This window comes from Corvus hawaiiensis, chromosome 13 (genome assembly GCF_020740725.1).
Source record: "Corvus hawaiiensis isolate bCorHaw1 chromosome 13, bCorHaw1.pri.cur, whole genome shotgun sequence".
Taxonomy (NCBI): domain Eukaryota; kingdom Metazoa; phylum Chordata; class Aves; order Passeriformes; family Corvidae; genus Corvus; species Corvus hawaiiensis.
Genome location: NC_063225.1, coordinates 1,340,499 through 1,368,234, shown reverse-complemented (window position 1 = coordinate 1,368,234; position 27,736 = coordinate 1,340,499). Strand labels below are relative to the sequence as shown.

Below are 27,736 nucleotides of genomic sequence, written 5' to 3'. Positions count from 1 at the left end.
ATTTTGCTTGTCTCTAGTATTTTATGTATTATTTCAACCACAGCATCTCAGTGGATCTCTCTGCCAAGAAAGCTTTCCTATTGAACTACAAAATTAAAAGGCTATCAAAGAATCAGCATATATATCCCCTGCCAGAATATTCTGTTCTTTATTTGCAAGCAAAAGCCCTCAGTGACAGCAAGACCTGAAACATGCATGTGTGAAACCCCAAGGATACCTACCTGGCTAGAGGGTGTTGGGAGTGTTCCTGCAGCTGTGGCTGCTCTGGTCAGTGCCACAGGCCAGGTCTCAGTTAAGCATATCGGTTCTACTTTTCTTAAATCATTGCAAAAATAATTCACCAAATAAAATTAACATTTCCCCTTTTTTTCTATCCCAAACCAGGTCCCGATTATTTCAGCTCCAAGAATCTCGCACTGCAAGCCCAGAAAAAGATCCTGAGTAAAATGGCAACCAAAACCATGGCTAACATGCTCATCGATGACACAAGCAGTGAAATCTTCGATGAGCTGTACAAAGTAACAAAGGAACACACCAGAAACAAAAAGGAAGCCCATAAAATCATGAAAGACCTGATCAAAGTGGCAATAAAAATCGGGATCCTCTATCGAAATAATCAGTTCAACCAGGAAGAGCTGGAGATTGTAGACAAGTTCAGGAAGAAGCTGAACCAAACTGCCATGACAATCGTCAGCTTCTACGAGGTCGAATACACTTTTGACAGGAACGTGCTCGCAGAACTGCTGAACGAGTGCAAAGACCTCGTGCATGAACTCGTAGGGCGACACCTGACCGCGCGCTCCCACGGGCGCATCAACCACGTCTTCAACCACTTTGCAGATGTGGAGTTTCTGTCTGCCCTGTACAGCCTGGACGGGGATTGTCGGCCATACCTCAAAAAGATCTGCAATGGCATCAACAAACTACTTGATGAGAAGGTTCTTTGAAACTGCGCTCAAAGGCAAGAAACCAACCAAAAACTTCTCTCTAGAACTGGCCACCCTTCATAAGCCATGGTAGGCAAGCAAGCTTCCTCCCCATCAGTCTTACTGCAGTCCCCAGCAGGGCCCAGAATGTGCTCACCAGGCTCATGATGAAGTGGAAAACTTAAATCAGAAAGCTATCGATTTTACTGTTTTGTTCAGATCATTCAGTCTTTTCCAAGGAGCAGAGTGAACAAGGCTGCTGATGTATATCGTTCAGAAACAGATTGCTACTCACCATGATCTCGCTAGCTTTGTGTTCAAGGCTGAACATGCAAACAGAAAGTAAACTCAGATGCATGGCTGTGTAAAAACAGACAGATAAAGGCAAGAGCAATGCATGGAATTTACCCCCAAGGCCCTTGGTGCATATATTTTTTATTATTTCCACGCCAAATGAAAAAGCTTTGACAGAAAGTAGGGCTGTAATGGATTAAGTTCACTCCTTTCAAAAGGATCAGGAATCAATATGAGAAAACATCTCTGATTTTACATGGTATATAAATCTAATAGGAGAACAACACATCACATAAACTGAAGTGGGAGAAAATCTAAAGAACTGCTCAATGAAGCAACAGTTTCATCAGTTTTGTTTTATACCTGCTAACAACAGAGAGAAGGTTTGATTTTAACTTGAAAAGCAGCTCAGTGGTTCGAGCTCAAAGGTAAATAAAGTAGTACAGCAGTTCCCCAGCTCCCAGGGCTTGTGTACTGGGTGACATCAGGTGAGGTCAGGCTGAAGGCTGTGCTGCTCTTACTGTTCTGCCTGACAGAACAAAATACTCTTTGTGAAGATTTTGAAATTGCCCTTGTGAGGAGCAGCATGACCAAGACACCAACATTTACATCCCTGATCCTCAAAGTACTCAGCCTAGGTACAACTCTTGGTTTAATGTGCCCATGACATTTGTGCCTACAGTAATCAGAGGTGGGATACAAAGGAACCCATCCACTATTCTTGCAGTGCCTCCGAGTGTAGCATATCCACAAGTCAAAAGAGAACAGCCTTAGTGACTCTGGCGAGTTTCTGGAGTGAGTTTTTGTTCAGAATGTTTTCAGTGACTTTTCCTTTTTTTTTTTCTTTGAAATAAAATACACTGATGTCTTCAAACTGAAAACATTTTGCAAAGAAATAGTGGGTTCTGCAGTCGTGGTTGGACACAGGGAGTGGGGGAGCAGAGCAGATGCTCCAGCTGCCACTTGCAGAACCTGGGTAAGTGCCAACTGACCCAGAGTAAAAAACATATTCAGAAATCTCTCCTTGTCCTCTCCATTTTATCCTCCAGACTCATCTCTATCTCTGATACTGCAGTATCAGGAGCCCTCTCCATTCAGCTGACACAGAGAGCAGCCAGTGCCATCATCTGGGGGTAACACCTTCCATATCATGTATACTGTAATAGAAAGATGCATGCATCTGAACATTGACAAAGACCAGAAAATGTATTTGAAAGCCATTCCTCTCTAGGGGAAGCTTACAGGGTTGATCACTCATTACTTTAGGATAAGACAAAACCCATGTTTTTCATTTAAATAAATTGTCACATACTATGGTATTAAGAGAAAACTGTTCAAAATTCTTATTCTCCTTCTGTCTTTCCTCGCCCCAGAATAACTATCCTTTATCTCTTGCAACAACAGTTTTTACTGTCATACTTTATACAGTTGCAAATACACACACCCAGGTCATGTACTCACTTGGGTTGTCCTAGATGGATTTTTACCTGTTCCCAGGAGAACTCATTTGAAGCACAGTAAAAGTGAAAGACATTGGCAGAACAGTTTTTAACGGTGTAAATTTCCCCCACATAGTTCCGTTAACCATTAAAAGTAGACTTAGTAGCAATGAAGATGGACAACTCCTTTGCAACACAGAAATGAAACAGCAACACTTGGGGTTGCAAGTTCAGCCAGTTGCAGAGCCATATTTACATGCCTCATTACCTGCATTTCTTCCAAGCATGTACTTGTCAGCTGATGCTTTTGAACAGTATTTCTTGTATCCAATGCTCCTGTCCCAGTGCACATGTCAGATTTTGTGTGTTTCATTCGTGGCAAACAAACCTGGGTTCTTCTTTTAAAGCCAGAAAAAGAGATTATTCAACATTCAAGATGTCTAAAGGAAAGGGATATCCTGTATTTGTGACTTTTTGTGTGTTGCAAGTATCAATATTCAGATTCTGGTATTTTAAACACACCAGCTGAACATCTGTTGTTTTATTTAAAAGTAATCTGAGTAGCCTTAAGGAAAAATATGTTTTCAAGTATTTCTCATACTTGCATATCCTGTGTATTCATTGTTTACTTTTGTACTTGTAGCTTGGTATGTAACAACATTGCTAAAATATGGGCAATGTTCAGGTCACCTTAAATATATTATGTATTATCACATTTGTGGATTAAAAATGTGTGATTACTGCCCTTTTTGTTTCCTTTTGATTTATTTATCCTACCACCTCTGTTGTATCACAAGCACGTCAGCAGCAAAGGAGCAGACACCACAAGCCCAAATCTCACTCTTCCAAAGTCCTTCCTGCAAGTTTCCCATTGTATGTTCAGCCCAGTTTAGCATGACGTGATTTAAGGTGGATGGAAGACACAGCCCTGACAGACCTCAAAGCCCTGCCCTACACATGGAGATGCTGGAACCTACCAGAGCATTTTTGCAGCAAGCATTTATTCTCCTGTCCTTATTCCCAGAAAAGGCAAACTGTTTTGGCTGAAAGAGCTCAGGATTTGCAAACAACTCACATGGCAATTATACTGAAAGCAATGAAATACTGGCACAAAGAGAAAACTGACAACTGCCTTAAAATCAAAGTTTAAAGCAATCTTCTTAAGTGGTGCTTTGAGCCTTCCTGCTGGTAAAACATTGCTGTCAGGTTAATTTTATGAATCACATCATGGCAGGACACAATATTCTTTGCTTCATCACTGACAACTTTATATAATAAAGACAAAAAGGTTAATGTTCAAGAAACTCTCATGGGAGTGACCACTTCTGACATCTTAATGAAATGGTGCCCGTACCACAGAGCATCACACTGAACATGTGACCTGATTTGTGCTAGAGAAACATTCTCACAGACAAGCACATAAATAGCTGGCCCTGAAGAGAACCAAGCAGCAAAGCACAATTAACTTTCACCACAGCAACAGAAATGCAAAAGCAAGTTTTAACTGGATGACTTAAGCAGGTCTATTTTCATTTTTACATAAATCAATGCCAGAAAAAGACCACGCACAGTCTTACCCACACAGAAAAAGAGAATACAGCTTTTTATGCTGAAAAACTACTTGTGGGACTCTACAGGAGAGACGCACTTTTCCGACATTCAGAAAGCACCAGTGTCATTTATGAGCTACTTGCACATACAGGAAAACCTCCAGGTAGTGCCATCCATCATACAAATTTACAGGATGAGGAGGGTTTGGGAATACTTAGCAGAAAGTAATATAATCCACTAGATTTAGTCTGTACCTGGGAAAACACCCTGCATCATACTGCCATGTTGCACTTCCTCCCATTTTCCTGCCAAAGTGTTGGTTTCAATCAAAATACCTGAAAATACTTGGGGTGAGGAGGTAGAAGCTGACAAAACAGTTGCAATATGGGTCCAATACAATCACTTTGCTGCTGACTCCCAGATGTCCAGAACTCCCGGGGCACACAGCAGTAGAACAGTGAGGCCTGCTGGTAGCTAAGGGTTTGCTCCAGTCTCTGCTAACCTGCCAGTTCAGCAAGGTCCCTATAGACTGACGGGCCTCTGGTTGCCTCTTGGACAAACTCCTTCATGCAAACTGCTCCTGTGCTCTCCTCCTTCTAGCCTGCTTCTGTGCACCCTATTTCCCTTCCTGGAAAACAGGTTCATCCTTCAGGATCGACCAAGTCACAAAGAGAAGTCATTACACCACTATGGAAGATGAGGATACTCATGACAGAATTTTCAATACAGAACTAGGTGGAATAATACTCCTTTGTAGAGTTACCTCTGCAGCTCTACTTCCAAGACAACCGGATGATGGACTAAGATCAAGATTCCCAGCAGGGAAATGCTGAGGTTCCCCAGGGCCTGAGCTCCCCACCTCAGCCAGGACTCCTGCCCCACAGCAGCAGCTTTGTTACCCCAAACAGCCTCGTGGCTCAGCTCAGGGCTGCAGCCACCTTCGGTTCAGCCAAAGTCACACTGCCCAAGCTCCCAACTCCATAGCAAGGGCTTCTTATGTTCACACTGCACTTACAAATACGCTCTTCCGGACACCTATGACCAACAAGAGATACTGAAATCTCCTGTGATGCCTAAAAACAAAATCACAATCTGGCAGTATTCCCAAAAAAAGGACTGGATAATGTGAGCTGGCACACAGAATGCTGTTTAAAAAGTATAGTCCTTCCCTGTTCTGATATCTATCTCCAACTGAGACACATGACATTTAAATTATTAATGGATTCAAGACTTCTGTGATGTTACAGTCTTAATCACTGTTCAGATGCAAAGAAAAACAATTAAAATAGAAACTAGTTCTTGATATGCAGAAACACTGCTACATATGGTGGAAGAGAACATTTAACAAGTATCAAACTGATTTTTTTAAAATAAAACTGAGTTTTATTAAACTGCAAGAAATGCAAATATGGTGATAGATTCAGAACAGTATTTGTTGGGCAACCCAAAAATAAAGACTGACATAGGTACAATTCCCTGCAAACTCCTTTAAGTGATGTTACCATAAAGCAATTAGAATCAGAATACTGACACCCTAACACACACTATTCATACAGTGAAAACAGTTACAGAGAACATTACATGAACAACAGAAGGCATTGTTGTCTTTGCTGTTCTTTAAACACCAGGACATTGAACATCTCCTTGCTGAAATGGTTTAAATGCATAGGCCACAAACAGATACTTGTATTAGAGTTCCTATGATTACAGAAGTCCAATTGCATAACACAAGTCTGATTTACCAGCAGGGAAATCATCTGCTGGAAATTATTCCACTATAAATCAGTTTTCATTTATATAAACTGTCTTGAAGTGCCAAGTAAACATTGAAGTATGCAGAACATTAAATATATTTACAGGTTCAGTGCACTTTAAATTCCTCAGTAAGAGGGTACTGAAACAATAAAAAAGGAGCTTTGCTTGGATCATTATACTTGTGATAACAAAGGTAGCTGGACTTAAAAAAAAAATAGCTATCAGCACATTAACATTCTTACAATGATTCCATGAACGTTTACCAAATGTCAGCAAAGTAAAAGAATATTTTCCTTTACAACCAGTACTTAACAGGCAAGAATCAGTAATGCTGAAATACAAGTTTGCTTATCAAACACACGGAGGAGAGAATTCCACTACAGAATCCCTTCAGACCGTGTCTGACTGTGTGTACCACCTCAGATGCTTAAACAGAAAACATGACCAGCTATAAATAATAATAACCAGTACTACTTTTCATTTAACATCTAAATAAATTAAGATTGCTGGATTTTCAAGGCTGTGAGGTTACTTCAGGAAGAGGAGAGAATCTGTTCAGACACATTTTCCACGTTTGCTGCTCTGATTTAATCTCTCATGCTTTGCTGCAGTTCCCAGGCATGCACACACAACACAGCCACATCTCTGCAAGTCAGACATTTGATGAGTCATACTGAGGCTATAAATAATTAGAAATAAAAATAAATTGAAGTTTTTCCCTTGTGAATTTTCATGCACAGGGATTTTGGCCAGATTAAATTTATAGGATGGACTGGAAAAGCAATGAACATGTTCACTACCCAACAATCAAGGAGTCAACATGTCCACAGCCAAGTGCCCCCAGCTCATCTCAGACTTGATCCACATGGAACTTCATTTTAGACATGCACAAATACTCACAGACCCCTTTGGAAAGGGAATGAGACTGAAACATGGGGCAGGAAGAACTGCAGACAGGAACTAACCTGAAGGGCCTCAGATAATCCCCCAGGAGGTGCTTCCATACAATTTCACATGCCTGACTCCTATCAAAAACCTGTTTAGATGTTATCACTTCCATGGTAAATATCAAAGATCATGGGAAGTGTTTTGCTCCCTAGAATATTTTAACTGTTTTAAAACCATGCATTTGCTGCTACATAATTTATTTTATATAACCACCAATATGGGTCTTGTTGCCAGCAGTACTTAAAAATAGCTTTAGAAAAATTATCAAAATAAAATTAAACTGATAAAACTGATCAAGTCTGACCTCATAATGGAAATACGTTTTCTTCAAAATCATATTGAAGTAGTTGCCATGAGGAATAAGTGTTGGCATCTATAAAAGCTGCGTAATAAAAATAAATACTTTCAGTCATTTACAACAAAATTAATATACATTTCACACAGGTAACAATACTTTAACATACTGTACAGTCCTGAGCATGTTTTTGCAGGGGTAATTTAGGTCATCATTCTTCCCCCACAAGTCCACTTGGACATTGCCAGCTGGAAGAAAACTTTTAATACTTCAAGAAGCAGTATCTTAGTTTAGCTTTGGTAATATCTGTGCAACTGTATAAATCTTTGATTTGCTTTCACACACCAAATAGATTAAGGCAGGCAGTATTGTTCTCAGGATTCCTCCATCACCTTCTGACACTGATAGAGCAAACCATCTGGAAGAGCAGCACAAGGGGATCTGAACCACAGGGCCAGCATCCCTGAGTGAGTACGGCAGTGCAGCAGGCAGGGCACAGATGGCAGGAGCTGGCAGGCCAGTATTCCCTCATTACCTGAGAGACCACAGAAAAAAATGAGGTAACAATTAACTAACAATTGCTACAGTAGACTTCATAGAAAACACATCTTTCACACTCCATGTCCGCTGTTTTCCCCTACCCTTACCTCTAACTCATGGAACACATCACCACAAACCACGCCAAAATCCCAGCTTCTATTTGTCATACAGCTTCATTCCCTTTTTGTCCTATCCAAAACTCTTCCCAGTGCAAGTTTTCTCCCTTGCAAAATCCACTGTTTGCTGAACACTTGTACCTTTACATCACCTCCCCACAGACCCCTGAGTGAGGCAAACGAAGTCCCTGGGACACCAGTCCTGCGTTTACCATGCTCCCAAACATTCTCTGCCTTAACCTGTAAGATACTCACTCCCATGCACTTGTTTTCCTGGGACAAATTATCCTGTGAGCAACCCTACAGCATACTTTCACTTACCTATAATGTCAACTCTGTGGAGTTTCAGCTTCTGTTGCAGTGTATCCAGGGCTGCTGAAAGGGAGCCTTGGCAAGATGACATTTTTATATTCTGTTTCACATCATTGGAAAGGGATAACCACAGCTTCCCAAAGTCTTCTGTAGTCATTTCCATTGGCCTAAAAGGAAGGTCACCACATTCCTTAGCCAAATAATATATGTAAGTCAGGATATAGTTGGTCTCAAATAAACCCCTGTACCCAGAAGCAACTGGACAATAGAGCACACAAGCAGTAAACATGTATTAGTCTAAACAAACCCCTCCTTTTTCCTCCTTAACATTTAAAAAATGTTTCTATTCCTTGCTTTAGATTTCTAAATTAAAAAAAAAATTAATTTACATATTTCACTTCAAAAGAGAAGTCTGCTGGACAAAGGATATTTGTTTTTTCCTACTCCTAAAATAAATGCAGTGTTCAAAAATGAAAAGAATAAGCTTTCTTCCTCTGCCAAAGTTGTCAGCCTTCTCATACAATGTTCTGGTCTCTGCACTCAAACCACTTGTTTCCTCTTGACACGTTTACATTTTGCCATATTTTAAAGCAGCAGGTCCTTCAGTTCTCTGTTCTGTTAGCCTCCTCAAAAACAGCTACTGTCAATATTCTCCCTGCATTTGTACTTCTTGCTGGAACTTTGCCCCTTTTTTGCAGGTGTAAAATAACCCTTTATTATCCTGAACAGCCATCTCAGATTTGCATTAGCTGCTCAAGGTGAAGCCTTGTATTTTCATAGTCAATACCCAAATCATCCTACCTTGTCTAATATTGAGTTGAATACAAGTGTTTTTAAAAAGTGCAGCTTGTTTTATTTACCTGATGAAGTCCATCAATGATAAAGTTACTGAAAATTCAAGGCGAGTTTCCATCTCTGACTGGTAATTAACAGAGCCAGAAAGAATTCCCTGTGTACAGACTTTGCTCATCCTCACACACTTCTGGCAACGTTCCACACTTTGAGCTTCAATTACAGGAAACTGGGAGGTGGCACTCTCCAAAATCTATATAATGTCATAGAAGGAATACAGAATATAAGTCTTGCTGTCAAGCTGTGCAAGTGATTCAGATACAGCTATAAAACTGTGTAAGTGCCTTTTATTTCTGTTGATTTTTCTTGGAGTATTTGACAAGTGAACAGAGCTACCATTTCTCAGCCCTCATGAAGGATAAATCAATCATTTACACCTACAAACATGCTATGAGATGCATAACACCAGTGAAATGGATCTCTTTCTGACAACTGGATTCTCCCAGCTCCAAAGAACTGCACCAAGGACCTGAATTCTGTAGCTCAGTCCCAAAATAATCTAATATACAAGCAAACAGCATTGCAACATAGCTCAAACTATATGCTAAAAGCAAGAAGTTGAGATAACATCCCGAATAAAAAGGAGGATTTCTAGATTACTCAGCAGTCTCTGGCTCTCAAAACAAACTGGTAAGAGATTCTATCCATGGTGGTGGTCTGGGTGGGAAGTTAAGTGAATTACAAGAAAAATCTAGACATGAGATACCCGCTTTCTATCAATGCCAAGACAAGTTTGATTCAAGTCAGAAATGGAAAGGGAAGGAAATAAAAACCAATTAGCAGTTCCTTGATTAAGTCAATTCTAAAAGAAACAATGCACTTAATTCTTTTTATCCCGTTATCACTTGCTGAGTTGATTAATTATTCCATGCTTCTTTTAGCAAAATCTGTGGATAGTCATGCCAACTGGCAATTCCTAAATATCTTTCCAAATATTTAAATAAAGTTTTAATTTGACTGTAACATGCTTTTATCAATCATACTTAAATCCCTAATGTAGCCAATGTAAAAAAACAAACTAACCAATTCCTCTGTACCATCAACTAAATGCATGAGAATGAACCATGCCTTTGGAAAAAAAAAAACTGAAGGAAGCTTACACAAATTTGGTGCCAGGAAAGCATCACGTTTGCCTGTCAGGTAAATACAAATGAATGCACAAGCACAACAGTCACACAGGCAAAAGCAACAAGTGAGGTGAACTCAAGTCATACCACTCCAAGCAGGACGAGTTAGGCTGGCACTTGGTTTAGTCTTTGCATTCAGAATGGAAAAATCACACATATTTGTTATACAGAGGCAAACAAAATCAAGGTGAATTGAAAAGTGAGCCTCTCACTTTTATAGCCAATGACACTAAATTTATAGTGCAATTTCTTTCACCACCCTTTAAAAATGTGTGTAATAGCTGTACCACAAGGTTTTAAGGAAATACTTTGGAAAAAGGCATGGCTATTAAACCAGACACTGCACAGTTTAATGCAAGCAAAAAGCAAGAAGTTCCAAGTGAATTTAAAATACAATGGAAACAAAGTTTCTTACCTGAAAGTGTTCTGTTTCTTCAAACACTAAGTTCACAGCAGTAAGTGCAGAAGTGGTTTTATTTGAAACAAAAACAATGAGCAACAGAGAGTCATCTGTCCACACCTTACATAAATGCAGAGCTAAGGCATCACTCTGACAAAGTCCCACTACCTCAGAGTGAGGAAGCTCTTCAAGTTCTTCTGGTAAGGAAGGGACCAATGGTGTTTCCCTGGCACTTCCACATTGAGCACTTGGAGAAGGCTGAAGAATTTCAATGTTACTGGCAGCAAACAAAGATGACTGTGACAGCCTGTTAGCTGAAAGTCTGTCATCCAGCACAAATTTTCTGAGGGACTGAGGTGTTTCAAATGCTAAATTATCTTCTACAATATCTGAAGAACAAGGGGAGGCTTTCCTTAACCTTGTGTGTGTACTTCCCTCACAGTCTTCCAAGTTAGTAGGTACTGTATCAAGTAAGGGACCAAAATCTGAAGCAGCACTGTTTTGGAAGTCTGATGCCTCCTCACTCTGTTGAGTTTCATTTATCTTTGATTTCCTTTTGAACTTCTGAGTAGCTGTGTCTGCTTTCCCCATCTGAAAAAGGAAAGAGAAAAAAAAAAAATGGGTGGAAAAGTTTGTAGCAACCAGTTGTGTTACTGCTAATACCATGAAACAGTGAGGAGGGACTAAGGAATCAAAACAGATGACAAATACACATAGATTCCAGAGATTTTAATGGAACCAGGCTTTTGCTGGATCTCTTACAGAGTACTGAATTAGCTTATAATGCAAAATGACTCTAGATTCTCTTAAACTAAAAGCTCTTATTAAAAGCTAAGCACAGGTAAAGTTACTGGTTAACTGCTGCTAAGTGCCAAGATTTGAGCTGGCTAATATGATGCCCAGTCTTAAAAATATTACCTAATCGTGAATTCTTCTGTGTTCCACATATTACCATGCATAAATTAAAAATGGCCTTGACATAGGGTGTCAAATTCCAGCCTCACATCTAAATGAACGGTGACAGCTCTGCAAAGCTGGGTAAAGGAGCAGTTGTTCAGGAAAACTGACACTAAAACTTGGAGCACAACATGTAAACAAAGGAAAGTTCTAGTTACCAAATCAGACCTGCTCCAGAGATTGCTTCATCAAGCTGTTTCAGGTTTCAATAAATTATCACACTGCGAAAGTACTTCTCAGTAGTTTTTCAATGACTTGGGGGGGGTTTCTTACCACTAATTTGATCTCCATTTGCATACAGGTATCTATAATTTTAAGTAAGACTATATGTACACTTTAAACTGTTAAATCTCAAAAAAAATCACTTACCAGGCTGACACCAGCACTTGATCCCAGCCCAATGAACAAAGTTGATGCTAACTGCTGCTTCTCTTTGTCTTCCTCAGAGAGGCTGGCACCTTGACCAGGCTGCAGTGCAGGAGGCTCCCCGACCTGCCCTGCTAATAAACTGCCACAAGGCACTGTTTGTGGCTCATCTCCTTTCCCTACTTTGTTTTCTTTCTTTGGAAGGTAGCCTTCTTTCCCCCACAGCTTGCGTACTCCCTCAAGTTTCAGAGTATTTGTCCTAAAAAGGCAAACAAAACAAAGCAGGATCAGCCATATGAACAACACGTTCCTAAAAACATGCCAACACTCAAACCCATTCACTACTTTGGTACTTTGACAGACAAGAGTGAGCAGTAAAATATAAAGATTCTGGAAAGGTTTGCTGTATACCAGTTTATGAGAGCATAAATGAAGTTAATAATTTGTATGAAACTATGGACATGGAATTGATGTGTAGTGCACTAAAAATAAAAGGAGCATCTTACACTGCAAGTCATAGCCTCACTTTTACCTAAAAAGAGTATCCTAAAGGGACTTTATTGTAATGCCAATAAAAGTAAGTGTACCCTGTAAGAAAAAGAAAGAAAGCAGAAAAAATAGTTAACAATGTAATAATTAGGCAATCCTGTCCCAATTTTACTGCATTAACTATCACCTAAGCTGTAGTCTGTGAAGAAAGTGGAGAAAAGTCTGACCACATCAGCCGTTTCCCTAGTTATTCCTGCCCCCACCTGATTTTCTTCGTATGTGATAGGGGTTTCCAAGTTCAACTGCATTCCTTCTAGTTCCATGCAATGAAGCAACAAAGACACATGATACTGACAAGAACAGAAGCTTCAAAGTACTTCACTTCATACACAAATTAACTCACTCTTTGTGCCCCGTCTCAGCACTATTTGCAGATGTATCAGAGCCAAAAGATAAACCAGTGGGGGACTGTCTGCCAGTGACACCGGATGAGGACACACTTGAAGCAAAGGACAATCCATAAGGTTCAAAATTCAGAGCTGCAAGACAGACAATCTTAAATTACAAGGAGGCGTAAAAAAAAGTAAGAACGAAATCTATTTTCTGAAAATAGATATCCCTGTACTGCTGGACTTCGCAGGCTCTCACTTTGATAATCCCCATAAATTTCAAATCTATAGACCAGCAAGGATTACAATAAGACTTTCTCACCTGCAGAACAATCTATATATATACATCAGCTAGATAGAGGTGGAACTAAAATTTAAGTCGAACTTAGCTTTTGACTACACACAAGAGCTGCATTAAGACACTATTATTTTAAGAAGATAAATTAACTGTACACTTAAATCGTTAATACTTATCAGGTAATTTACCAGTATTAAATAAATGCAGTAAACTGTCACCTTTTTCCTGAGAAAGTTTCTCCTCTTGTCTCTGGTGATGAGGCTTATATGGTGCTGCACCACGAGCAAGTCCCTCAGCCACAAACCCATCCAGAAAAGATAAGGAAGCATCTACCTACACAGAATTAAAAGGAATGAAAAGGCAATGAAAATATTTGCTTCATGTGAGCCTGACGTTACCAGAAGAATATCGTGTCTTATCAGCAGATCAGGATCTTCATCTCACATCTCCCATATCTACCAGTAAAGATAGTGTACGGACAGAATCTTTTCCATCATTTACTGTGGAAATGTCATGGTCAAAATAAGTCATTTTCCAATAGGAGGCAAACCCTTTGAATTCAAAAGTACTGTATCACTAAAGCAGGCCTACCTCATCTTTGAAAAAACAAAAGACGACTAAAAGACAAAAAAGACAACTAAAAATAAACCAGTGTATGAGATGATAGTTTTGCTAAAAGCTACTCCAGCTTACTTAACTAAAACACTATGGCTCTTTATCTTTCTGTACAGAGCACCATGATACATCACACATGCCTGAAAAAGTGCTTCTGAAAACTCACTTTAAGCAGACTTGCACCCAGTGAGAACTGCAAACACCATTCATTTTGGAAACACCTTTTTACCAAAATATTCAGCCCCCTGAACTACAAAGAGGTTCATGAAAAACACCCATGGTAAGTGTCTTACCACCAGGTCATTGCAGCTAGCATCAAATGGAAGCAAGCTCTTCATCAGTGCTTTGTCTTCACACAGATGCTTCAATTCAAAGGCATATTGTCTCAGGCATGTATCCAGAGAGCTGCTGAGTTCTTGGATTAGTTCATCCACTGTTTTTGAGCAGGAGGTGCGTGAGGCTATCTTGGTGACTGCAGCCATTATCCACGCTTTAGTTTCAGAAGTAACAAAAGTCTTCTTCAGCAGACTGTGCAGCTTTGTCAAAATAACTTCTGGATCAACATCTGTAACAAGACTGAAATATTCTCCCAACACCTATTTACAAAGAACACACAGAATATGCATTTAGTTACACACAGCAGTGCTTTCAGTTTTGAAATCAGAATATAGTACTAACTAACACAATAAAATCCACCTCACATTCAAGAAACTATTATTTAAGCATGTTTCAAGTTATTTCTTTACCATTTTGTGTTTTAAATGTCAAAGGGTTGATCTTTGTGTTTACCTCAACAGATTCCAACTTTTAGCTTTTTAAAAATCAAGTAACTGTCTTGAAAAAAGAAAGCTAAACATAACTAGGCCCTGATAAAACACCATTTCCTCAAACTGCAGCCTGTCCCTGGGCTGGAAGCTGAAGCTTCCCCAAGTGTCAGGTAACACCAGCATAGCACTTGGCCAGTCATTTGCAAGGCTGCAAGTGCATTTCACAACCACATCTGGCTCATTTGGATGAAGACAGAAAGGCTCTCAGTATGCAGTCAGATTCAGGTGGCTGCTAAACCATTCCAACAATCACCTGCCTTAAAGGGAGCAAGTCAGCTTTTCCACAAACCACAAGTGAATAGTCCTCAGTCACTGAGGATCCCGGTCACTAAAAGAGACTTCAGCATGTCAGCTTGAATTCAAGTAAAAATGACTAAAAACAAATGTTTAATAAACAGTTATTAAAAACATTATCACCTTTGACAGCTTCCTCAAATCTGTGTATGGAATTCTGACCATGTGTCTACCTTACCCAGCTCATAACTTGAAGGAATTTCTGTGGATACAATTTATCTTCCTCTTCAAGTAATGCTAAATAAGACTGGACTGCATACATCCGTAGCTGATGATCTTCCTTTCCATCATCAAATCCTAGATAGAAAACAACACAGTTTCCCTGAAACACAAATAACACGTCCTACCAAATATTTCAAAGTATATTTTAAGAGGAAAAAAACCAAAACAAACCAAACAGATTATTAAGGAACGTGTCTAATTCTTCAGGGCATGCAGGGAGTTACCTTCAGCCAAGAGCCTCAGAAAGTTGTTTGGGATATCAGAATGCACAACATCACCTCCAACTGAGAACACAGCATTCATTGTCTGGATGAACCACTCGTTGTTAGGGGCATACGTGTCCAGATGTTAAGGAATGAAATGCTAAGGCATAACTTTTTCTTTCTTATTTAGTGTATTTCCTAAGGAATGCCCAATTGTGATCTCTCCAGTAAGCTGGGGATCTGATGGGCAAATATCAGCTCCATCTAAGTAAAGAGGAAATATTCCTGTATCTTTTAGCAAGTATTTCCTGTAAATGTCATGATAACTGGTGATAAGTTAGAAAAGTCTTAAGTTACTGCTCTGTTGAAAAAGTTAAGTTTATGCAGGCCTCACACACTATGAACAGATATGTTCACATCTGTCCTACTCTATTTTAAGCTCACACTTATCCTGTGCTAGGCTTCCAGATAATCTTTTGTTTACCCAGCATCACTTGATCAATGACAAAAAAACTGCTCTTTTCAGCAGTGCTTTGCTAATGATTTACCAATTTTACAAAAACATTCTGAAGCACTCCACAGAAATCACCACTGCTTTTTTTAATATATTTAACATTTGATCAGCCTTTGCCAACTTTGTAAGTTGGCTTCTGCCTTCTCTCAGACAAGTCCTGAAAACCCACAGTTAATGAACGGAAATTTTTAACAGTACAGAATTTTCAGTGTTATTGCATTATTTTTGCATACTGCAGGACAACAGAGCTTTTTTTTGGTACACTGCTCCATGCCAAGCAGTGTACAAACAGGATGACAAGGCAGCTCCGTTATAAAGAGCTTATAACTCAAGTTATCAAATAAAAAAACAAACAGAAAATCAGGCAGTGGCAGGTCTAACAGTAATGCCCATCATAAGCCAAATACCTAATCATCACTTCCATCTTTTTTGGCATTTTTAAAAAATCTTTTCTTCATTTCCATCGAAGTGTGCTATTGCTAAAATCCATACACCGATGAAGAGCTCGATCAGGGAAGATCAGTCCCACAACTACAGAACAGCACTTCAGGTAGCACTGAGATATCTCTCTCTATACAGTGGTATAAGGTTTCAAAGTCCAAATTTAAAACCACAAGGTTTCAATGGTAAACTCCAAAGCCAAAAGCTGAGTGCAATTAGTTTCTCCCAGTGAAATACAAGAAACACTGTAGTCATTTTTGCATGTGCTTTCTTTTGCATTTGAAAGGATGGAAGGCACAGCTCTAACACTTCCTACTTCACAAGATCATGACAGATGCTTTGATAGGTATCAGTGCTACATGTGCCTGAGTTCAGACTGCAAAGTTTCAGAAAAATAAAAGGATATTTCTCAGCTAGTTCAGAAAAATAAAAGGATATTTCTCAGCTAGTTCTGCTACTTTGCCAACTAAGTTGATGACAGCATATTCTTCTTTGCTTTCTTTTAAGTAGTCAAGCATCTTCTGAACTATGACAACTACATTCTGTCCATTTGTTATCCTATAGAGAAGCTCTAAAGTCTGAAAGAGAAAGCAAAAGAAAAAAAATGGTTCTGATGACTCAAAAAAGGAAGCAGGCAAACATCAGCTTTAGTACACTGCCAAACTAAGTAACTATTCTTCAATGAAATACACTGCTTATCTACACAGCTTGTCACATTAATACTGTTTGTAACTGCTCTCTCACGGTTATGGAAACATAACAGTTTTACCCTGCTCATTTTACAAAACTTATCACCCATCTTAACAATTAACTGCATTTTTGACATTTAGAAATTCACTGACCTCCCTTTTAATAATGGGATCCGGATGGTCCAGACATTCAATTATTGTCATCTGGTGCTGAAGTGCCAGATTTGGATCCTGCTGGATAACATAGGTCAGAGCCTTTAAACCTGGAATGGAAGTGATTGCAAGTGATACAAGGCAATGCTACCACTATGGCCAAATTAAAGACAGCATAATGAAATCAGGCATCCTTACCTAAGTATTTCAAATTAATTTTGGGTGACAAAACAAATTTTCCAATGCACTTGGCAGCCTTTTCAAGTAATTCAGATTTGGGATAAATGGTATAAATTGTTTGGACACATTCAAACAAGATGGCTGCAGGAGGAAAAGACACATAATTAATGTGTATTGAATACTTCTATAATCCAAAAACTTTTAACAAACAAACAAGCTCAGTGACTGCCTCAAAGGACTACAGTGCTGTCCCACTCCCACCAAATGTAACCAGAGAGTACCATCTGACACAAGGAAAAGCAGGGTGAAAGTCTATCTCCTTTAGTACATACATATTTTAATTAGCCCTTGCCACTGTGCATACAACTTTCTGTCCTTAAAGTTCTTCCAACCCAGAAGTCTCCTACAGCTGCTCAAGGCACTGGACTGGGACAGTCTTCAGAAAGCCAATAAGCAACTATAAAGGATTTGAGACAAATTAGTTTTGATAACTCATACCATTTCTTAGCTACTACCAACAGCCAAAATCATCCCAAGAATATTCCTGTTAAAAAAAACCCCAATGAAAAATCAAAACACAAAACCAGGAAAAAACCCAGCAGCTTTGTACAGTTGTTTGAGAAAAATCTAGAAGTAAACTGAACAACACACAAAAAGTAATTAGTCCTTTGTGGCAACAATTTGGGCAAAGGTTCAGACAGTGTTAGTCTCCCAAGTTAATTAAGTCTTAAAATCGTGATGCAATTTTCAGTTGTTCTTCAGTCACTAACTGAACTGTCCAAAAGACAACCTCCTCTCTTCCTTAGGCATTACAAACTAAATCTGAGAAAGACTAGCACACAACAAAACTGCCTACAAGAAACATGCCAGAACCAAAGACTTTTTATAAGAACGAGCAATCACTCAGAATTACATTTTTCTTTTGTCTGGGATTATCAACTGTAAGTTTATAAAATGCTTGCCATAGGTGAACAAGAACTACATACCTAAATTCTATGTCCTTGTACAAACCATAATGAACTGCCTACTTTGTCCCTTTAAGTGCTCAAAACAAATTTAATGTTTAACTCTTGGCAAGTGCAAACAGTCTGTATTACAAGGCAACGCACCTCCCAATAACTTATATGTTCTTGCCTAAAAGAACAGAAGCAATCAGCTGAATACTCTGAATGTCTGACAGATGCTTCCTCATTTATTATTTACTAAGAGAATACTTCCCCAAAGCTCCCCTTTTTATGGCAGTGAAGCTTACACAATGCTTTACAACATATGTATGATGTAGGTGTTAGACATCTACAGCTTTCAGCCATGTTCCCTTTTTTTTCTTTTTTACTCCTCACTCTGTTTTAAGAAAGTCTCAATTTTCTTTCCATTCCATTAGCACAGGGACTTTGGCACATCTGCAAGGCTTTCTTTAGCAATAAAAAAATTGGAGGGGCAGGTTTTTCTAGTAGTGAAATAGCTCTTAAACGAGGGTTCTAGAGCATCAGAACTAGGGTTCTGGGGAGGTATTAGAACCTGGGGAGGAGAAGACAAAGAAAAAAAGACAAATAAATTGCTCAACTTTCTAGTAGGAAAAATTTAACAATGCAATTATTCCTTTTGCTTTAGTCTAGCAACAAAACCAGTTTTCTCTACTACAAAGATAATGAACCTCTACCAAAATGAACCTTCTGCTATGATTTAGAAGTTTTCAATTGAGGCATGTGCCAAAGACATCCTTTCACAGGCAGCACTGTCACTGAACTCTGGAGGTGTAATGTTTATGAACTGTGCTCAGAGAAGCCCCACACAGCTGCAAAGAACTGACACTGTCCTTCTTGCACACCATCTGGTGCCTTTCCTGGGGCAGTGAAAAGATCTAAGCATTTCTAACACACAGAGATGCATCAGTAGGATTTTCTTCTGTTCCTTATTTCAACTTAAGCAATGTCCAATAAGAACTTTCAAGAAGGAGCTGACTTTCTGTGTTTAAGGGCAAGGTTAATGCAAACACAGGATAAAGGCTTTTGAGCCAAACTGAATTCCCTGTATATAGATGTGTTTTATTTCAATGATAAAAAATTTGTGCTGTACAGCAATGCATCATTTGTGGTACTATATACTAGTTGGACACTTCAGAATACACTTAATGTTAAGACTATAATTAGATTTCTCAAAAGTACTGTGTAAGTATTTTAGTACAATCACCTACTCATCTTCTACCTTTTCAAATATTGATAATTACATAAAATAACCTTACCCACCATATGTAATATTATGATTAATCTCGGCTCTTCTTAACGATTCATCGAGAACATCATACATCAATTCACTTGTCCTGTTTGAGAAAATATTTACAATTAATTGCAGCACTAATAAGCATGTAGTCTTATTTTGCCAAACAGTTCAAACACTATTACTGAAACCTGTAACACTTTATTCACATCCACAAATTTGCTTTAACACAGCAGAGCTCTATACCATGATCCTAAATGGCATTTAACAAGATGTTTGCAGCTTTCAAAAGAAACATTTACTAAATTATAAGAATAAGAACACTTCCCTCAGTGCTTGTATAAATAAAAAGATCAATAGAAAAAGGGTGACAGACAACTAGGACCTCACTAAATGGCGACAATTTAAAAATAACCGCGAAAATCTGGAGTAAAGCTATTCGGTAACATTGTAATATAAGTCACAGTAAAATTACATTTTAAGCATATTCCATAACAATCAATTGTTTAGACAATCCAGAAGCTAAAAAACCATTTTTTGCAGAAACTAATATGCTGTCTTGGTTAAAAACAAATCTGCAAGAATTTCAACACTGAAAGCCTCTTACAGTCTATGAGGTGCAGGCTGTGACTGTACCTTCAAACTATTAATTACAGAGAAAAATGTGGTTACCTTGGATCATCTTTTCCCAGCAGCCCCAATATTCTTAAAAGCTGAATTTGTAACCATGGTGCTGGCACACTGTGATAGTTGAAGTCAGCAGAGAGCTTTCCTCCCACCACCTGCTTCAGGATGGTTACAAAACTCCCAGTCAAGTCCTTGTATCCAGATGAGTTTTCCTACATAATGAAAATTAAATACAATTCAAATATTTCGATACAGCAACTCAAAAGTAAAAATAATCCTTACAATAATACTTACAACTCGAGTAAGATCAAAATAGCTACACTGATGGCTTCATTTCTCTAAATCAGACTTCTACTCTCAACCCTCAGCACCCATGAGCTCTTCACTTTAAGCCTATGCTCTTTTCTCACATGTTTGCAAAGGGAGCAGGTATAACATTTACAAGGAAATTTCCCTTTAACTCACTGTAGGACTTAGACCCTCTGGCTAAGGACCCAGCGATGCTGAGCACTCGGATCCTGCCAGAAGTGGATCTGTCCAGCTAAATGGAGAGCTAGCAGAAACAACCGTAACACACGATCCCATAAATTAACTTTTCTAACTACTACAAGTGAGATTTTTCTGCAAAACTCTTGTAGAGCACACTGTGTATTTAAAATAAAAAATAAATAAAAATATCTCCCAAATTCGGTTGTGCTTCTAATTGTTTGCCTACCTTAATCATTTGAAGATAAATATGCAAAGAAGCAGCCATGACTCCAACGTCCCTGTCACACAAGGCTTTCCGGAACTTATCATGGATGTGCTGAACTTGGTTAGGAGCAATGAGATAGAATTTATATAAAGCTTGAACAGCTTTTCTTCGGATAATTTCCCTGAAATGAGAGTTACACTTAATAAAATGAAGCTGCTTAGGTACTTCAAGTACTTGACTCTAGAAAAAAACTTGCCAGACCCCAGAACATTATGACCTGTAGAGATGAGAACCCATGTTTTACATATTGGTAGCAAATAACTTTGCAAATACCACCTAAGAGAGGAAGGGACAAAGCCAACTTTAAAGCTTAGTAGGGCTTGATGTCAGATTGATGATTTAAAACAATGTCCACCAAATAAACAATGAAATAGGCCATGACTAATCTGCTGTGGTCATATATGCAGCTCCAAAAAATACATGTCTAAAAGTTACTGAGTCAATTCATTCTGCAATTCCCTTTCTAACCAACACAACCATTATAGTATTTTCCTCTGTTTATGGGATATTGTAAACTACCAGTGAAACAAATCAAGGGTATGCACAGATAAACCTTTATCACAGTTTTTATAAAGAGCTTTATGAAAAAAGTATCAGTGAAGTTCAAGGATCCTGATCTGTTTCTCCTCCTACTCCACAAACACTTCTTCATGCACATTTGTTAAAAGGACTCCAGCAAATAAAGTCTGTTACATTTACCTATCAAAACTGGCTATGAAAAAAAAATGCTACCTATTCAATACTCATTCAAGCTGCAAATAAATGAGACAAGAATCCAAGAGAAATACAAGGACAGGATTAATTTCTAAAGGTGATGATTAGAAAAGACCACTAAGAGAAGAAACATCAGTTTACCAAAAGTACCTACAAAATTAAGTTATTCAGCTGTACAAGGCCATTTGAAATCCTGTAATGAATACATACTTAGAATGCTGAAGCTTGTCTTCTATTAGGGGCAGAACAGCTGGAATCATCTCCCGTGGAAAGATCTGGCTGACAACAGTTAATGCCATGCACACCTCTACTAGATTAGTGCTCTGTAAGTCCTGTTACAATCATAGGAGACAGTACATTTTTTCTTAGACTTTTAAACTCTGCACAGACATCCCCCAAATCTTTCACAAGCAGGCTGGACCTACCCCCCCCCCCCCCCACAGAGCCCACCCACAGCCAGCATCCTGTTCGTGTTTGAGAGGTGCCAGCTCTCACTGAGCTCATCAGGCTCTTCTCTTCCACAGGAAGAGGGCACAGGCAGCTCCTCACATTCATCATAGAGAACTACATTCATATTTTAAATATATGTGAGATTAACACATAGAGCTACAATCAATTTTTGTTTACTGAAATGATTGTAAAAAAACGTTGAGTCCCTGTTTGGATCAGGGAGATGAGTCACTTCCCACAGAATTCAATAGTACTCTCTCTACTGCCTTTGATCTAGCCAAAAGAATTTAAAAAGAGCAAGCTCAATAGTACTGCCAAGTACATATCTGTACCCTAAAATATTACTTACTTCCTAAGAAGCAAATGCAAATTACAAGTAACATTCTACAAAACTAAGAATAAAATCTCAGTCTGTCCCAAATACAATTAAAGTATAGCTCACTGTAACCTTAAACCAAAGAAGGATGGATGAATTTATTAATACAAGACTACAATCATTTTTCAAAACAAATTAAGTGTGTAAGATTTCCGGCTGATATAACTTGCTTTGTTCATCTCTCCCAGATCAGTTTCAGTCCTTATTTTGGTTTAGTTCTTTTTGAGTTTCAAGTCATATTTTTAAATATTATAGAACAGTTTTCAATCACAGCAACAAAATAAACATCACTTTCAATCTATAATTTCTGTGACTTTGGCCTACCACAATATAAAAGTAAACATTACAGAGGAAGAGTTATATTAAGTCGTAATTGCTCCATGTAGGAGACAGTAGTAACAGATTTTCAGTGGCACTCCAAAATGTATTTCCATTTTCTGTCAAAGTCATCAGATGAACTCAGAGAAGGCAAGAGATACTTGCCATCAGCTAAAAGCCAAAGCTGACATTGCAAGATGCATGCGTGGTTCCTCCTGGAGTTGAGAACATATACAGTTGGTACACTTATAAAGAAAAGTTTATTGCACACCTCCTTTGAGAAAACTTAAAATATGGCTTCAAGAGCAAGAACATACAGACTAAATTAAAAAGGAAATGGAAGAGAAAGCCATCTCAGATTTTCTTTGCTAATCAAAGAAACAGCAACTTTAAGACAGGAAGACAAGTAATTAAATGTTGTGTGACAAAACAGGAAGAACTGGTCCAAGTTTAGTTTAGTTTAGGGGCTCCTCATCAGACTTGTGCTTCAGACCACTTCCATCAGTCCCTCAGTGCCCTTGGGTGGATCCCACCCAGCCCCATGGACGTGTGCATGTCTATGTGGTGTAGCAGGTTGCTGACATTTCCTCTGGGCAGGAAATTCTGCTCCTGTCCTCCAGCTGGGTACCACAGAACAACTGGTCTTACTATTAATGACCAAGACAAAGAAGGCATTGAGTATCTCAGCCTTTTACTCATCCTTTGCCTCTACATTTCCCCCTGCACTCAACAGAGGATGGAGATTCTCCTTAGCCTGCCTTTTACTGCCAAGGTATTTATAAAAACATTTTTTATTGTCTTTTACAGCAGTAGCCAGATTAAGTTGTAGTTGGGCTTTGGCCCTTCTTATTTTCTCCCTGCATCACCCCACAACGTCCTTGTAGTTCTCCTGAGCTGCCTGCCCCTTCTTCCGGAGGTCATAAACTCTTTTTTACACCACACCCGTCACCACGCCCCAAGTTCCAGGCAAAGCTCTCTGTTCAGACAGGTCTTCTTCCCCACTGGCTCATATTTTGGCACATGAGAATAGCCCCTCTGACACCTGTAAGATTTTCCTATTTTTGGTTTTTTCTCCCCCCCTCCCCAAAAACACTGTACCTTCACAACTGTGTTCACAAGTAGAAGTAGCAGCTCATGATTTTCATGTAGAAACAGAGAAACTGCCAAGTAACCTATAAAAGAAAGCAGCCTTCATTACTATTTTCAAGCAGTAAGAAACTTTAAGACAGAAACCTTAAGACTTTCTGTAACACAAGAAGAGTTAACCCAAACAATTACAGAAACCCAACAAAAAACTGTTGGATAACAGTTGCTCATGTTTTAAATGTCAAGACTCCCTTATTTCCAGGCAAATCAGTTATATTTAAGCTGCAATAAAGTGCAAAAAATAACAGCTAAGAATTCATAAGTTGTGAGAAATAAAGAGATATTACAATACTTTTATAGCTACAGAGCAGTCAAGAGCACCATTATATTATAAATCACTTCCTGGAAAACTAATATTTTCTCTGCACAGAGAAGAGTACATTACTTCTAGACTACACAACACAAGTGCACTTCCTTATATCTGTTTCTTTTTTTGTTTTCAAGTAATAAAACATCTCTCCAAAGAAATTTTATATTCAACTTGGAATATAGAAAAGTATATTCACCATCCTAAGCCAAAAACTCCTTTGTTATTTCTTAACAATGAGGAAACCATTCCAAAACCCAGGAGAAGAAACACTTTTTCTTCAAGACCCCTCTCTCCTTTTAAACTATGGGACTTAAATGGGGGGTAGGGAGAGTGTGCTACCAGTTACAGCAAGAACTGTACTTCAGACAGATTTGAGAGAATTTTGGTTCATTCAGGGCTTGGGGATCAAAATGAACAACTTGAAAATGAATAACTGTATTGGCTGGGCTATCAGATTGATCTATCTGCTTATGATCATGGCCATGATCAGCTCAGCACAAAGACAGAGGTCACTCTCCTGAACTGAGGCTCACACTGGGTAAAGGAGTCATTCATTTTGATCAGCTCGACTGACAGTTCCTCAATACAAACTCTGGTATATTGCACCAGGAACTGACAAGATTATCCTCATGTATCATATATAATTGCAGAACAACAACAAAGAAAGAAACCAAAACTCTTGATAACACTCTTTTATCAGATCAAAGCTTATGGGCACTTTGTGTCTGGAGAACTTTAGGCAACCTACATTCAAAATTAAAAAAGGATGCTGCTTCACCAAACCTTTCTCAAAAAGAGCCCTAGTATGGAAGGTCTTAATCTGATTAATAACAAGACACACTGGCTCTTGACACTTACAGAAGTAACCAAGTATTCTTCAACACAGCTTATCACCTGCCTTCCCAGGTTTGGTAAAGACAAAATTTCTTAATCCCTACCAGAGCATCTGTACACTGGCTTTCATTACTCAGGGAAAAGCAAATTTAATTCATCACTTGTAATGGATTCTCTCAGAAACTCCAATACTTGAGTGGATGATCCAGATGAAACTCAAACAAAGGATATCAAACAAGCATATCCCGCAAGACACTGCCTTCCTTCTGTGCATGCAGACATGGTATTGCTTGGAGTTAAACCATTTTCTCTGCAAACAAGAAGAAATGTCTTCACTAGGCAGTTGAATCAGCAACTGCAAGGAAATTCTCCAGATGAGACAGGCTGACAAATACTTCAAACCACATCTACTGGAAACAAGTTAATAGCCACACTGGCAGGAAAAGAAATCAATCCCATGAAATTTCAAAGAAATCTGAACCAACCTTTAAGATTTCATCAGGAACTTCTGCCTCTATGCTGTAAGGGCCTCCCTATTTGCCTCATTCCCTACAACTCTTTCTAAAATAAAGAAAAAAATCCTACAAGCACCAAACCAGAAAATATTTGCCGGACAGAACCATCTTTGTCTAATCTTGTACTAGTACTTGGAAAAGAAACCAGATCCTGACAAAAACGCTTTTTCTGCTTGATGTGTTTAATAAATATTCTCTCAAATTATTTGTTTACTGGTGCCTTAATTGAAAACAATGAAACTACTCGTGACTCAAATTTCGTTTCCCCTGCCTTCTGTGCTGCAAGCACACACAGAGCATCTCACAAGCTAAGGATTCAGGTAATTTCAAAAAGTAACAGACCATGAAATAAGACCAAGAAAGCAGAGGAACATTTTAAGTAGCTCGTATTTTGACACGAACTATAAATCCTGAGAAACTTTAAAGCTCAAGAGTTTGAGAACATTAAAAGGGCTACAGCTCCATACACGTACCAACTCTCTTCTCCAGCAGATTCCCTTGCTGGGCAAGCTTGATTGCGTGGATGTATCCAAAGGAAGACTCGTAGCCCAGCATTTCACAATAGATGAGTCTCACCATGCATTCTTTCATCAGTCTCTGAAATACCAGAAACAAATTATTGAAAATTTTAAGTCGGCCACGTTTTAGGCTCTTCTTCACTGCTCTGCTGAAACAGAGAACTTTATCACTTTATCTCATAGAAACGCATCCACTCATGTGTTTTCTAAAATCTGGGTATTAGTAATTTTTTCTTTTGCCATGAACCTCTTCTGCAAAGCAATATTAAATTTCTGCTATAAAGGCAGAACACCCCCTATAGTACCCCTAAAATAGTTCTTATTTTGATTAGCATGCATGTGATCAACAGTAGATTAACTACGACCAACATAAAAAATATGAATTAGCTGAAGTATTATGATGATCACACTGTTAATACAATTTATTTTTAACCAGTTACTACCCTGACCTAGGATGGTTTCTTACTACATGCGACATAAAACTTTATTTTTCCCTTCAAAGATCCTCACTCATGGGACTGAGATATGCATTAACTAACTCAAACCAGAATACATCAGCTCCTGAAACTCAGACATGACAACAGTCCATACAACAAAGCACAGCTCCTTAAAGAGCAGAAACTAATTGTAAGAGCAATGTCAGCCTGCAAAGAGCATGATTTGATGGAAGCAGTTCATCAGCCAACTTTGCTGTCTGCATTACTTCAGAAACTACACGATGACAGGCCCTGGGTGCCATATTGTTACAATTTATGCACATCAAACAGAACCACAGTCTTCTCACTATTTTAACCAGGCTGCAAAACCACGTGTATTGGTGCTTTTTAATACTCATGATTAAATATCTATAATGCAAATAACCTGCACATCCACCTGTCAAAAAGAGTGAGAACACTGCTGTCCTTCACCTTCGGTGTGCTGTTCCACAGCCTTACAGAACTTACAAGTGTTGTGGTGGGGGCTGAAACTGTTGCTTTCAAACTGGTTAGTTCCTGCTGGATTAATTTTTCTTCTTCCTAGAAAAATTAAACTTGTTTTAATCTCGCAGAGATTTCACAGGCAGAACGTGAAAGAAGCGTCAGAGAAGACACGGCAATCCAGCAGTGCCCCACGCTCTCCTCAAGGCAGTGTGTACCTCACTCCTGGGCCGCTGGCTTCCAGCACGGCGCCCGTGCTAGCCCAGCCCGTGCCCCAGAGCAGCAGAACGCGGCCACTCACAAACACCGGGGCTTTATCGGGGCATTTATCGCGGGCTCCTGAGCTCAGCCCAACCCAGCCCCGCGACCGAGGGGAGACGCCGCGCCCGGGGCCCCCAGCCCAGCCCCGCGCCGGCTCCCCGGGGGCGGGAAGGGAGAGGAGCCCGGCCCCGCAGCCCGTACGTGCTTGGAGGTGAGCGCCGTGATACTCCGAATGAGGCTCCCGAGCCGGGACGAGGACGACACCCTGCCGGGGCCGCCCGGGCCAGCGCCCGGGTCGTGCTGGCCCAGCAGCCCGGGCAGGGCGCTCAGCGTCCGCTCCACCACGTCGCTCATGCCGGACCCGCGGCCCCCGGAAGAGACGGGCCCGGGCGGCGCCTTCCGGGGCGGGGCGGGAGGCGGTGCCGGCCGTGAGGGGCGGCAGAGCCGCGGTGGCGGAGCCGCCCCCGGGCCCCGCCCGCCGCTCCGGCTGGGCCGGGAGATGGAGCTGGAGCCCCGCGTGCCGAGCGGGGCTGTCTGTGGGGGAGCCGCGGGTGTGCGGGGCACGGAGCCATCGCCTCCGGCGCTGC

General features: G+C 39.6%; 2 protein-coding genes across 5 annotated transcripts in view; one reads left to right on the top strand and one right to left on the bottom strand.

Moving 5' to 3' along the window:
- Positions 1–3,404, top strand: part of TNFAIP8L3 (TNF alpha induced protein 8 like 3) — a 45,640-nt gene extending 42,236 nt beyond the window's left edge. The window contains exon 2 of the mRNA XM_048317284.1: positions 385–3,404. Coding sequence (XP_048173241.1) covers positions 385–947 — 563 coding nt within the window. The 3' untranslated portion in view covers positions 948–3,404. The remainder of the gene's footprint in view (positions 1–384) is intronic.
- AP4E1 (adaptor related protein complex 4 subunit epsilon 1) lies at positions 3,023–27,522 on the bottom strand. 4 transcript variants are annotated; one of them, XM_048317281.1, is made up of 22 exons: positions 27,351–27,522; positions 26,916–26,987; positions 25,927–26,050; positions 23,747–23,820; positions 21,715–21,836; positions 20,752–20,911; positions 20,082–20,248; positions 19,439–19,512; positions 17,211–17,333; positions 17,013–17,122; positions 16,609–16,748; positions 15,237–15,349; positions 14,969–15,087; positions 13,963–14,265; positions 13,273–13,387; positions 12,771–12,906; positions 11,882–12,137; positions 10,571–11,146; positions 9,037–9,221; positions 8,186–8,343; positions 7,554–7,743; positions 3,023–7,295 (listed from the first exon to the last, which is right to left on the bottom strand). In XM_048317281.1, exons 1-21 carry the CDS (start codon positions 27,501–27,503, stop codon positions 7,583–7,585), a joined length of 3,441 nt encoding a protein of 1,146 aa, XP_048173238.1. In that variant the 5' UTR covers positions 27,504–27,522; the 3' UTR covers positions 3,023–7,295; positions 7,554–7,582. The 4 variants fall into 4 exon arrangements, with proteins under 4 accessions (XP_048173238.1, XP_048173237.1, XP_048173240.1 ...); XM_048317280.1 differs by having other exon boundaries at positions 3,023–7,743; XM_048317283.1 differs by having other exon boundaries at positions 3,023–7,743; positions 27,355–27,427.
- Between the last annotated feature and the right edge of the window lie 214 nt (positions 27,523–27,736).